We start from the raw sequence: 14420 nt of genomic DNA on the forward strand, positions 1-14420 counted from the left end.
CTAGGAATGGTAGATTGAATATAAGAACTTGCTCCTACTCCCTCCTAAGAACACAAGAAGAGCCAAGAATCACAAAATTTCAGAACTAGAAAGCAGACAAAGCTGAACCTTAAATTGGCAGTGGAGAAAGCCAAGACCACAGAATTCCCAAAAGGCCCTGATGGCATTACTGGAAGTAGGGAACAATGGAAGGGATGAGCTAAAATAAAGAGGATCTTCAAGAAAGAGCTAGATTCCTCAGACCAGGCACCTATTCCGTAAAGTTGAGTCATTGCTCATCCCCCACCTAGCAAAAGATATCTAACTGAGGATACATTCTCTGGAAAGTGCCAAATATAGGTCTCTAGGTGAGGGACTCAGCACAACTTATGGGGGGGTAGGTACTGTCAAGAAAACTGGGATTTGGTGAACACATACAACTGAGATATTCACCCCAAACCTTTCCAACTTGGTTCCCAGAAAGACGGCAGCAATGCTCAGCCCCTCTGGACAGGTGACTGGAAGACCCTGGGTGCTCCAAACAGCCAAAGAGTAACTGACACTGGTAGTTCCCCAAGAAAAGGGCTGCTGACAACACCTTAAATGAAGTTATTGCCAACAAGCCCCACCCACCTGTAGCAGGCCTAAATTAATCTTGTTTTCCTCATCCTTTACTTTTGAATATAACAAAGAAGGACCACTTGACATCTGAGGAAAGATTCTACAAAATGAAAGATAATGTCCAAAGCAAACAAAAAATCAACTTGCACCAGAGAGATACTGAATTCAGTAGAATTCAGGCTGTGGGAAACTCTAGAGGACAAATGGCCCAGTTTCTTTAACAACTAAACTGTATACAAAAAAAGGAGAAAGAGAAGTGGGGAAGTCTTTAGTCTATAGACTAAAAGAGATTAAAACACACATCAACCAATTGTACTGTATGGACCTTATTTGAGTACTGATTTGGAAAACCCAGTTGTTCTTTTTAATGAGATAGATAGGCAATCCAAATATTATTCAGATATTTGATGACATTAAGGAACTGATTTTTTAGCTGTGACATATTATGGTTCTGTTTTAGTAAACCTTATATTTTAAATGAGACATATACAGAGATATTTATGGATGAAATAATATTAGAGCTGGGATTTGCTTCAAGACAAACCAGGTGAGGGGGATGATTAAACAAGAAAGGCCATGGGATGAAGGGAACATGGGAATCTTTTATGCTCTTCTTTCCACATTATGCTTGAAATTCACTAGAAGCCTTAGAGAAAACACTGACATCAAAAAACAAAATAATATAATATAAAAAGGAATATTCCAAGAATCTTTAAAAGCTCCTATAAATAAAACAATAATAACAGAAATAAAGCATTCAGTAAAGAGCTGGGGGAAATTGAGGACAATCCCAGAAGCTATAGTGAAAAATCATAGAAATGAAAATAAAGAATAAAAATTAGAGGACTAGTCCAGAAGGTCCAGAATCTGGGGAGCAGTTCCAGAAACAGAGAAAAGGAAAAGAGGAAGAAGGAATTCATTAACACAATAATGTGTAAGAGAATGTCCCCAAACTACTTTTTTTTTTTTTTTTAAGATTTTACTTATTTATTCAGGAGAGGCAGAGACATAGGCAGAGGGAGAAGCAGTCCCCGAACTTCTAAAAGAAAAGGAGGCACACATGCCTGACACAATAGATGATAAAGACCCACATTAAGACACATCACTGTAGGGGTGCCTGGGTGGCTCAGTGGTTGAGTGTCTGCCTTCAGCTCAGGGCATGATCCTGGGGTTCTGGGATTGAGTCCTGCATCAGGCTCCTTGCAGGGAGCCTGCTTCTCCCTCTGCCTATGCCTCTGCCTCTCTCTCTGTCTCATGAATAAATAAATAAAATCTTAAAAAAAAAAAAAAAAGACACATCACTGTAACACTGCAGAACATGGGGGACAAATTTCTAGAAACAAATTTCCAGAAACAAAATGGAACAAAACAAAACCACTGGCTGTAGAGGAAAAAGCAGGAATCAGAAGGATACAGGACTTCAAAACAGAAGAAACCAGAAAACATTAGAGTAATACCTTCAAATTCTGGAGGAAAATTATTGCCAATATAGAGTTCCATATCCAGCCGAACTACCAATCAAAGGTGAAGGTAGAATAAAAACATTGTGCAGACATGAAGGTCTTGAAAAAAAAACCTTATTTCTATTTATCCCTTCTCAGCAATAAAAACAAGGAAGTAAATCCAGAAAAAGGAAGAAGTGAAATACAGGGAATAGGGATCTAGCCGAGAAGAGAGGTGAAGGGGATTCCCAGAATGTGACAAGGAGAGACTCCACAATGAAAGTCTGTTCCCTCTACCTCAGTTCTCTTATCTGTAAAGTGGGGAGCTAACACTAGTACCTATCTCAGAGATTTGCAAGGATTCAGCATAAAACACTTCGAGTAGTACCTGGTACAAAGTAAGAGCTACAAGAGTTACTGTCGTTACCATCCTCAAAGAATTGACTCTTACTATGTTAACATAGAACTAACTACTTGATATAATGCAATAACTGAAAAAAATCAATGGAAAACACATTTCTGAACTGAACGTATTTCCAACTTTAGAAAAACTGAAAACAGTCACAGAACCATAGGGTTTCAAAGGTTGGTGGGGTTCTGAGATTTTTCTAGTGCAATTTTCTTGTTTTACAGAGTAGACAACTGCAGCTCAAAGTGGAAAAGTAACTTGCTTAAGACTACACAGCCATTTAGAAGAGCTGGGACTGGCAGTTAGGTGTCCCTGGCCATTGCTCTGAAAATCACAAGTGCAGCAAACCCTCAGGTATCCTCAGAGATCCACACATACCAAAAAAGTCACCATAGAAATATTTTGACCAACTCCATGATTTTACCCTAAAACCTAGCACTTGGCTCAAGATACACATAAACAGAAAGACCATATAGAATGATCCACCCAGCACAATAAAGAGAAGAGGCAACAATTGGGTTTACTGAGTTGGGCGGACAATGAGGAGGAAAATGTATTGAATTCACTGTCCTATCACAGAGTTTTAATTCCAGAAAGGAGGTAACTAGTGGGTTTACACATAAGAGGAAGAATTTTAATCCCTAGCACTACTGACCAATACGGCACATCATGGATGGACATCACTGATCCCTGAGTAATGGAATAGATACCAATGTACTTTCATAACAGTTTTCTAAGTCTTTCTAAAGGAACATACACAATTTGTAGGAGTACTAGCCATTTCAGTCACTGCTTCCAAGGAAATGATGCTCTCATCTAAACAATCCAGCAATGAAGACTAGTGAGTGAGGCCAATGAAGAACGTGAGCGTAGTCATGTGGGAAAAGGCTGGAGGAGAGAATTTCCTCCTTGCCTTATCAGGCAAAACACCACTAATACTCCATGAGGTTTGAGAGGGGAATCAGGCTGGGTGAGTATTTTCCTGGCATCAATTCTAGGATCTGTTTTCACCTTGGTCCAACTGAAAATAAGCCCTCTGTACATCTGCAGAAAGTCCCATTCAACACTGCGAGAAAAAGTTATATAAAACAAAATTGCCTATTTTCTTTTAACTAACTCTCAGAGGAAAAGTACATGCTAATTTCTCGTCTGTGCTTCTTGGCTATTTATTATAAACAAATTTGCAATTACCCTTGGATATGGTACATGTTCCATTGCAATCCAAATACCAAAGTGGTGAGTGGCTGGATTAAACACCTCTAAATATTATGACCTTTTAGCTGAGATTTAAAGTGACAGGTAAGGAATCCAAAAATACCAAAAGTGCTATTATGAAATCTTTTAATCCTTTTTATAAAGGCTTATTTTGGTATTTTTGATAAATAAAAAGATTTCCTCTTTTCCACTTTCTTATAAACATTAGACGCAACTTGGAAAATCATTCCAACAAATAATATAAACGTATGTACTCATGACTTCACCAAATTACTAAAAACATAAAAAGAAATATTCGGAAATACTTCCAATTTCTTCCATATATGATCAGAAACATACAGAAAATACAGTTTTAAAATGGAAAGTACTGTAGTGTCAAAACTCACAGAAAAAGTAGGATTCCGGTGTTTGCCAGGGCAAAGGCGAGTCCCAAAATCCCACTGCCCATAATGGCGTTGCTTAGGTTAAAAACAGACATTCCTAAGGACGTTGTTCCTGGAATCTAAACAAAGAGACACACATAAGCACAACAGTCCCCAAGAAAGTACCTCATGCCAAAGTCTTTAAAGCACTATTAGGAACCAGTGGAGAAATAAAATTCAAGAAATACTTCCTTAGCGGTCTAGTTATTTATTTTCTAAAATGGGTTTTGGGAGAAAATACACAGGATCAGAGGAATACCCTGGTGAATATAAATAGCTGTACTTTGGATATTATGCTACACGAATTAAAAACATCTGTTCCAATTTATGTGATTAAAACAAATAAGCATACTTTATTATGATGACACTTACATATTCATCACATTTCTTTTTTTCCAAATGGCTGTTGGTGAGACTTCTTCTACTTTCGCGATCAGAAATAAACTTGCTGTAAAGACATGTATAATAATTTAACATCACAATGATGATTGAAGCTTAACATTATAACTTATCAAGATATCACACATAAAAAGTTATGAGAGGGTGACTTAAGAGTTTACTGCCCTATTCAACCACTTTTCTGTTTTGTTTTGCTTTGTTCTTTGCCCGTAATAGTCGTCTACGCTCTTGTTTTACCAAATAAACTGAGTCTCCAAGGGCAGATCGTTGCTTCATTTGTTTCTATACCCCTCGCTCTACTTAGTAGAAAACGCTGCTAGTAGCAGGTGTCCATCTTTAGATGAAATGAAAGACAACCACCTTCATCAAAAACAATAATCTCAAATCATTTCAATACTAATAAATTAAAACACTATATGCACTATAAGTTAACTTTCACATAGATTTTTCTCTAACTGAAAATTAGATGATGTCAAGGATACTATAAAGCTGGCATTTTAAAAGAATACTGGAAACAGATCTCCTTCGGAGCTCACATCCCTGGCGCACAAACTTAAATAAGCATTCCCTCTCTGCTGCAAAAAAAGAAAGTAACTCTTTCCCCAACAAACATTCCTTCAGCAACTGCTATATGCAAGTCAGCAGGCCAGATGGTAAAGGAGACATGGGGCTATGTAATAAATGATGCAGACACTAGGCTATATGAGTTCAGGCTAAGAGATCATGGTGAGGAGGAAGGCAGGGCATATGGTCCATGGTGAGGGGCAGTTAGGGCTTTAAGAAAGCATGGCATTTAGAACTTGAGCTCGAATCCTCACTAGCTCTGAGGGACAGAGATATGAGCCATGCTACCTCAGTTTTCTCATCTGTGAAGTGGGAGTAACTCTATTCCATTATCTCATAGCATTACTAGGAGAATTAAGTAAGAGAGCATGAGTAAAACATCAGTACAGCTCCAGGCACAGAGTAACAGCAATAGATGCTAATCACTACTCTCCACCGAGGAAGTGGGACTTAAGTTGGGATGGAAAGATTCAGACAGGCTGCCTAGAGTCAAGTATATACAAACGTATAGAAACAGAAATTCAGAAAGCTCTAAGAACTATCAAATATATTCATGATTAATATGAGAACTTTATGGCCTAAATTCGTAATTAAAAAAAAAAAATTCCCATGGTGCCTGGGTGGCTCAGTTGGTTGAGCAGCTAACTCTTGATCTCAACTCAGGTCTTGCTTGATCTCAGAGTCCTGAGTTCAAGCCCCACATTTGAGCCTAGTCAGAAAAAAAATCCTGGGGGCACCTGGGTGGCTCAATCAGTTAAGTGTCTGCCTTCAGCTCAAGTCATGATCCCAGAGTCCTGGGATTGAGCCACGGGTGGGGCTCCATACTCAGCAGGGAGTCTGCTTCTCGGTTTCCCTCTGCCCCTCCCCTGCCCTGCTCTAGTGCACTCTCTCTCTCTCTCAAATAAAATCTTTTTAAAAATATCTCCATTAACAAAACAAGTATTATTGTCAAAGAAAAGTCCATTCATGGGTAAACTGCTACATGGATTAGCAGGACACTTAAGGGATGCTTTTTAGCTCTTCTGAAAATTTGATTGCCCAGTTTTAGCAAGAACTAATCACAGTGAATTTTTCACCAATGAATGTAAAGCCACTTGAATTGGGCTTTTTAAAGACTCAGATATCTTTAAATTGTGCACTACATTTCCATATATGTTTTGATTGATGCTATATTTCACAATAAAACATTTTTTAAATGAAAGATACATATCATCAATGTTGGTTTAATTTAGCTACCCTTTTTTTTAAAATTTTTATTTATTTATGATAGTCACAGAGAGAGAGAGAGAGAGAGAGAGACATAGGCAGAGGGAGAAGCAGGCTCCATGCACCGGGAGCCCGACGTGGGGATTCGATCCCTGGGTCTCCAGGTTCGCGCCCTGGGCCAAAGGCAGGCGCTAAACCGCTGCACCACCCGGGGATCCCTAGCTACCTTTTTTCATCTTTGATCCAAGGGGTCTGGCTTCCCTTACTTCCCAAGTTCGCCTTATTTTGCCAAACTAACCTCAAGAGAGGTGACACACAGACTACGAACTTCCCCGGGGGGCCACCACCTCACATAAGCAGCACAATCTGCAGTTTATCCCTTTGGCATCTAGGCAGATGTGTCTGCAACCTGTCCTATTAGGGTGAGAGAGCGAAAGGAAGTAGAAGGGAATCTCTGTCTCCTGAAACGTAGGAGAGACTGTCCCAGATAAACCCAGAATAGGGAGGTCTGGCTGTGCAAAAGGCAGATGAGATAAGGAATCCAGAGAAGGAAAAGCTGCTTCTATCGGTAGAATTAGCCAGACAAAACTTAAAGGCAGAGGCCTAAGAAAGAGTATTACAGGTTCTTAGCAAGAGAATGGCATCAGGAAACCAGTATCTTTGGAGACCAATCTGGCAGTTGTATAGCATTGTTATTAATGATTGGTGTGGCCCTCCTTTTGCCCTCAACATTTTTTAAAAAAAGATTTTATTTAATTTATCTGAGAGACAGAGGGAGGGAGAGAGACATTGCAAGCATGAGTGGGGGGAGAAGTAGAAGGACAGGGAGAGGGACAAGCAGACTCTCCACCATGCACAGAGCCTGCCAAGGGGCTCAATCCCAGGACACAGGGGTTGGGCACTTAACCAACTGAGCTGCCCAGGTGCCCCTGCCCTTAACATTTTAAATCTTTATACAGAATTGAGGCTAACAGATCTGGCTGAAAAGAGGCAAAGGAAGGCTGTCTTCCATTTCACACAGGCAGACCCAAAAAACATGGGTGCTGGACTTGCCAAGATGAAAGGGACTCCTATTTAGTGTTGCTATTACACAAAAGATTATTTAATCAGACTGACTTTGACAACCAACTCAAGTCTAACCAAATCTTTATCCAGAAGGTCCCCCATTTGCCTTCCTTGTAGAGGGACTTGATTTCCAAAAAGCATTTCCACTATTTTTAAATCAAGAGGAAAGCCCCCAATGTTTTCAAAGAAGACACCCAAAACACCAGTAAATGGTGACCCAACTTATGGCAGACCCAAGTTCCCAGCCCGGCAGCTCTCCTCAGAATTGGTGGCAGAGGACTGGTGGGCAGAGAAGAATGGGACACAGGCACCGTGACACCGGGGGCGTCCACCAGGGTCAAACACCGTGCAATGGAGTGGGATAAAGAATAAGGTCCCTGCGTGATTGCCAGGTCTTCCCTGCAGGACTTCTGCAGGATGAGAATAACCAAACTAACTTTCAGAGCTGCGGTAGTGAGTTACCATTACAAAGCACATTAAAAAAATGTGTGTCAGGCGCCTCCCTGGTTCTGCCTCTCCCAGTCTACTTTCTGCCACGTGGCTTAATCGGTTTTCCCCCAAAATCTTCACTGGCTCCCCCACTGAGAAAGTTTCAAGGACAGATTCCCTACCCTGCAATTCTAGGTATTGCTTAATTTAATTTTGTCTCAATGCTCCAATCTCAGCTCCCCCTGACCCTCAAAATGATCTTCCAAAGAGAAGTGAGAACTGAGACAAGCAAGGCCAGTAGTGCATTCTGCAGCATACCCCAAAACTTAACTCTAATAGCCTACTGTTGACCAGAAGCCTTACCAAGCACATGAACAGTTGATTAACACACATTTTGTATACGTGTTACATACTGTTTTCTTACAAGAAAGCAAGCTAGAGAAAAGAAAACATTATGAAGAAAATCGTGAGGAAGAGAAATTACATTTACAGGACTGTACTGTATTTACTAAAAAAAAAAATTTTTTAAATTGGACGCATGCAGTCCAAGCCCATGTTGTTCAAGGATCAACTCTAGTAGGAATCCACTCTCACCTCAGGAGACCCTCCACCCTCCTCTCAGCCTGCACCATCCTGCCAGTTCAAAGCTCTCACCTTCCATGAGTCTTCTTATACTTTGGTCTAAATGGAGTTTTCTGACTCTGACCTATTTACTATTTTTCTGTGGCACAGACTGAGCCCTGAGGTCATTTTGCATCCTGAGCTGTTATGTGGCACCCTCACTCTCTCTCCTTATACGTACCTGCCCATGCATCTGCAATTCAGAAGACCCTCCATAACCTGCATAGGCATCTTCTTTTAAGGAACTGTGGAGTAGCTTAGGCTGCAGGGAAATCTAACTCACAAGAATGAAGTACTTAAAGAAAGCCTCTTTATTCCCTTTGGTTGTTCCAAATTTTTCTTCCCTGTAGTCTTTATAGCTTTGCTCTGTACTTCTGTAAATGTCTTTAAAACAAATAAAACCAACCCTTTTTGTAATGGAAAAGTCCATTCAAAATAACTAGGTCATGCAGCTTATTACAGGTTCCTGTTATCTCACCATTTAAAAAAAAATGCAATTGCATGTTAAAAACCACTGACCTCTGGCAAAGAAATAGGAATAAAACTTCTTTTTTATTGACTTAAAAATGGGCTATGGGTGAAGGTGCCTTTGACATATGGTCTCAGATGATAGAAGTATTATTAAAAGAAGAATTTCCACTGGGTCGGTCTGTACCTACAAAGCAGAATTCAACAACTCTTAGGGAACCAATTGTTCTGTGTCCAAAACAAAACAAAATAAAACCTACAGTGGCTGTCGTGGTGACCTTCAATACACAAAGCCTTATAAAGGATGTAGGCGTTATACTGAGATAGTGTGAAAGGAGGAGAGAAATACAGAGCAGTTATTTAAAACTAAAAATAAATCAACAACAATCCAATTAAGGATGGGTTGTACGATAGGAAGATAATCTTCCTATTGTAATCTCTACCAATCAGGTTCTTACTAGATGATAGTGTTTCATTTGAGGATTCATAACACAAAAGAGATGAGTGCTTGAACCTAAATGACCTTTGCTAGTTCTTTACCGAAATTGTAACACTCTATTAAAAAGGAAAAGGAAGACAGAACCGGAGGAAAGATGTAACAAAGAGATTGGAAAACATGAAAGAATGAAAGAAACAGAAGGCATTTAAAGAGAAGACGGATCCAGATGGCCAAGAGACACATGAAAAGATGCTCGATATCACTCATCATCAGGGAAATGCAAATCAAAACCACAGATATCACCTCACACCTGTCAGAACAGCTAAAATAAAAAACACAAGAAACAATAAGTATCGGTGAAGATGTGGAGAAAAAGGAACCCTCGCACACTATTGATGGGAATGGAAACTGGTGTGGCCACTCTGGGAAACAATATGGAGGTTCCTCAAAAAATTAAATAAAATAAATCAAAAATAGAATTACCGCTGAGTGAAGTAAGTCAATCGGAGAAGGACAAACATTATATGTTCTCATTCATTTGGGGAATATAAGTAATAGTGAAAGGGAATAAAAGGGAAGGGAGAAGAAATGTGTGGGAAATATCAGAAAGGGAGACAGAACTCCTAACTCTGGGAAAGGAACTAGGGATGGTGGAAGGGGAGGAGGGCGGGGGGTGGGGGTGAATGGGTGACGGGCACTGGGGGGGGGGCACTTGACGGGATGAGCACTGGGTGTTATTCTGTATGTTGGTAAATTGAACACCAATAAAAAATAAATTTATTAAAAAAAAAAGAATTACCATATGATCCAGTAATTCCCGTACTGGGTATTTACCCAAAGAATACAAAAACTAATTTGAAAGATATATGCACCCCTATGTTTATTGCAGCATTATTTAGGATAGCCAAATTATGGAAGGGACCCAAGCATCCATCCATAGATGGGATGGATAAAGAAGATAAGGTACATACAAAGAGCCACACACAACAAAAAATGAAATCTTGCCATTCACAACAACGTGGATGGACCTAAAGGGTATGGTGCTAAGTACAATGTCAGAGAAAGACTAATACAGTATGATTTTACTCATATGTGGAATTTAAGAAACAAACAAAGAAGAAAGAGACAAAAAACAGATTCTTAACTATAGAAAACAAACCAAAGGTCATCAGAGGGGAGGGGCTTGGGGGGGATGGGGGAAATAGGTGAAGGGGATTAAGAGGACAGTGATAGTGATAAGCACTGAATAATGTATAGAATTGCTGAAGAATTGCTGAATCACTATACTGCACACTCAAAACTAATATGTTTGTTAACTATACTTGAATTATTTTAAATGAATAAATAAATAAATAAATAACTTAAAAAAAACTTGAACTTAAATGACCTTTGGTAGTTCTTTACCGAAATTCTAACACTCTATTAAAAAGGAAAAGGAAGTTAAAAAACTTAAAAAAAAATAAAGAAAAGACTAGAGGGTAAACAAAGCCTTACTTGACAGTCAAACTCTACTGAAAAGAAAGGGAACAAAAGCCATTAAAGCAAGGAAAGAATTTTCTGACATGAAAACTGAAGACAGAAGTTGTGGAAATTTCATCCTTAACATGTAGAAAAGATATTACATTCTCAAGCGTCCTTCCAAATGATACGAATTTAGTACATAAATTCTTCTGGAAGATACACAGAGGGATCAAAACAAACAATGGCTGATGCAGGGTATAGTGACAAGAGATGTCCCAGATTCTTTTTTTTTTTTTGTCCCTGATTCTTTCAAGAAAAATCTTAAAGACTCTTCTGGGGTCATAACAACACTAACTCTACATAAAGACCAGAACAACAGTAGATAACATACATGAATATTCTCATGGATACAGCTAGGATAATCTATGAATATTTTGACAACTTTAGTATTTCAACAGCTTTAGGGTAACAATAACCAGCAACCCTCCAAAAGCTAAAGCGAAATTGTTATTCCTCGGGGTGGAGAACACAGAAGTGCTTCCCAAAGAAAGAGGGTTGCCCTATTATTGATACAAACTTTTTCTCCTACTAAACTAAAAGTCTTACTATTGCCAGACACTCTGCCAAACACTGTACATGGATTTGCTCATCTATTTTCACAATCATTACATGTGATCAGTACTATCATTAGTCCCATTTTAGAGAAATTAAGTAACTTGACCAAAGTGACATCGCTAATAAGTAAAGTGCTGAGCCAGGATTTGAACCTGAGCAGGCTGGATGCAGAGCCTGAATTCTTTTTTTTTTTTTTTTTAAGATTTTATTTATTTATTCACGAGACACACAGAGAGAGAGAGAGAGAGGCAGAGACACAGGCAGAGGCGGGACTCGATCCTGGGACTCCGGGATCCCGTCCTGCGCTGAAGGTGGCGCCAAACTGTTGAGCCACCCGGGCTGCCCCAGAGCCTGAATTCTTAACCTATAAATAGTATAACAGTATTGCATTTAATATTCCCCAACGATCCCATGAGGTAAGGTATTATTATTATCTCTGTCTCACAGGGATAGAACTAAGGCTCAAAGCACAAGGTCTACTGATTGAGCCAGGATTCAATTCAAATCCAAATCCAAACCATGCACTAACTGTTCTCTCTGTGTGTGTTTGTGTCTGTCTCTCTCTCATTTAACTAATATTTTGTAACATCCACCCTGTACCAGGCACTATTATCATATCATTACAAGGTATAAGAGATATAAAGATGACTAAGATGGCTCTTTCTGTCAAGAAGCTCACATCCAGAAAAAGAGTCTAGAGCCTGCCTCTCTGAAGTGTGGTCCCTGGATCAACAACATGGGCATAACATACATGAATATGAATCTCAGGCCCTGAAATAGAATCTCAGGCCCCACTGCAGACCTCCCGAACCAGAATCTGCATTTTAACAAGGCTTCCAGGTGTTGAGTATGCACATTAAAATGTCAGCAGTACTGGTCCCATGGACATTTTGAAAGGTTTTGCTGTTTCAGGTAAAGATTCCTATGACTACAACCCCAAAATTAGGGCATGAAATAAAACAACTGAACTGGAATAAGGGCAGGAGTTCTAATACCCGGATGGCTCTACTCTATTTTTAACTAAACTTAAAAAGATGACTCTTACAGTACCCTAGTGGGGGAGTTCTCAGGCAAAGCCATCAGTTACATGCCACGTAAGCAGAGATCAATATTTGCTTTCCACATTCTCTCTAGCTTTGTAAAAAGAGGGACCGTGACCCCAAAAGTTCACTGCTTTGGCAGATGGCCCTCTTAGATTCCTATAACTGAGCCTACTTTCCTCACTCCCATGTGAAAACGCCACAAGAAGAGTGAGAGGTATTTAGGTGTAGCTTTTGCAGGAATCATGATGGGGATCTTTTGTTTCTTTCATTGGCCTCTTTTGGCTTCATGTTGCCATATGCTGTTTTTAATTTGAATTGTCCTGGAGCCAGAAAGGAAGCAAGATTCATGAACTATGTCAGTGAAAGAGAGGACATAAAATAAAGAAAGAAATGCATCACACTGCATTTGCAGTAGCAGAACCAGATTCCACAAAGCAAGTGGTCAACACCCGCCAGCTCTCCCGCTGTACCCACTTACTGCTTTAATCACAGTCTGTGAGGAAGTGAGCTCAGGCAAGGTGCCCAAGCCATGGGCGAGAATGGGTGCTTCCAGCTATTGCAAGCTGGAATCTCCTCAACAACTTAATATATTTAGTTTACTAAGTACAACTTTTAAAGATCAAGTTCAGATTCTAAACTGAACATTATAATGACTCATTTTAAGGTCCTTACAGTTTGCACTGCTTGCGCAATCAATGAAGCTTCATTATAAAACTAAACTGTCTTGTGAAATGGTTGGACTCCCATCCACTGTTAAGTGGAGGTCAGTAGTGACTGCAGAACACTCTGGGTGTACGCAGCTTAAAATAGCATTGGTATTTTAATAAAACTGGGAAAGACTACCCTTTTTTCATTAATGCCCCAAAAGTCGGAGGCAGCAGCATAGAGCAGAAAGACGGGGATTTCTGACAGAACCTGTGTGCACTATTGGGCAAGTTATTTTATTTCTCTGAGTCTCAGCGTCCTGATTTGTAAAATGCATTTTAAATTTTTCCTTATTTGCAAAAGAATGTTATAAGGAAAAATGGCAATATATGCAAAAAATACTTCGCACTCAAGAAATGGTAGTTATTATTGATAATTACTCAGAAAAATTCCAAGAAGCAAATTTAATTCCAACAGTAAGATATGTCACAACCCAGTGAATGGTACTTGGATGATAATGAGGAAGTGTCTGGGTTGCACACTTAACCTCTGAGAACATTTAGGGAAGAGAAAAGGGAGAAGCAGGGCTGGAACTTTTGAGTTTGTGATGACCACAGCTGAGGACTCAGCAGGCCTTCCAATTGCACACCATATTAAGCATAGAGCAGATTTCCAGAAACAATTTCCACAAAGATGCCTGGTTAGCTGTTGTAGGTTTTCATCTTCTTCCATCCCATTTCCGTCTGATCACCCGCCAAATATGTACATCTCTGGAACGTTCTAGTAAGTGGTCCTGTCTATTCCACTCTCTTCCCCTGACCTTTTAGGAGGCTACATGTTTTAAACGGACCACATCACTGAGTCCCAAGCTAGAGAGCTTCCTGTGAAATGATCCACAGACACTGGCTATAAAATCAGCATGTCAGAGAATGGCCCAGATCACTTAAAAAAGAGGGAAAAAAAGACATCAGTCCTTCTCTTCTAACGTAAGAAACACAAGACCCAAGAGTTGCAAGGACCTGCTGAGGTCATGACTGGGACTGAGAGCTTTTGGGGCAGACTCTTCCCACCTGCCTCCCATCTACCTCCTCCTACTCATGCTCTCTTCTTTTTCTGTTTCATGTACTAATTCCCTACTACAGTTTCTCAGAGAACTACTGCGGCTCAACTATTATTATTACTATTTAAAATCTGTGATAGACATCATGCTTGTAATGCTGTATTTGCAGTTTTAAAATGGGATCATTGGCAAATGGGATGTTGACTGTTAGTAAAAATGTGGGTGAGGGCAGATGACTGTAGTACATGCTCAGATATGAGATGCAGCAAAATTCTAGCAGCCTGTCTGATTCACAAGCATAGAGCTTTTGAAAAGTT

General features: G+C 39.7%; 1 protein-coding gene across 4 annotated transcripts in view; it reads right to left on the bottom strand.

Moving 5' to 3' along the window:
• Positions 1-14420, bottom strand: part of SLC38A1 (solute carrier family 38 member 1) — a 70527-nt gene that overhangs the window by 34716 nt on the left and 21391 nt on the right. For all 4 annotated transcript variants that reach the window (XM_041736251.1, XM_041736248.1, XM_041736249.1 and 1 more), the window contains exons 4-5: positions 4461-4536; positions 4053-4168 (exon numbers count right to left, since the gene is read on the bottom strand). In XM_041736251.1, coding sequence (XP_041592185.1) covers positions 4053-4168; positions 4461-4536 — 192 coding nt within the window. The remainder of the gene's footprint in view (positions 1-4052; positions 4169-4460; positions 4537-14420) is intronic.

Source organism: Vulpes lagopus, chromosome 21 (assembly GCF_018345385.1).
Source record: "Vulpes lagopus strain Blue_001 chromosome 21, ASM1834538v1, whole genome shotgun sequence".
Lineage (NCBI taxonomy): Eukaryota > Metazoa > Chordata > Mammalia > Carnivora > Canidae > Vulpes > Vulpes lagopus.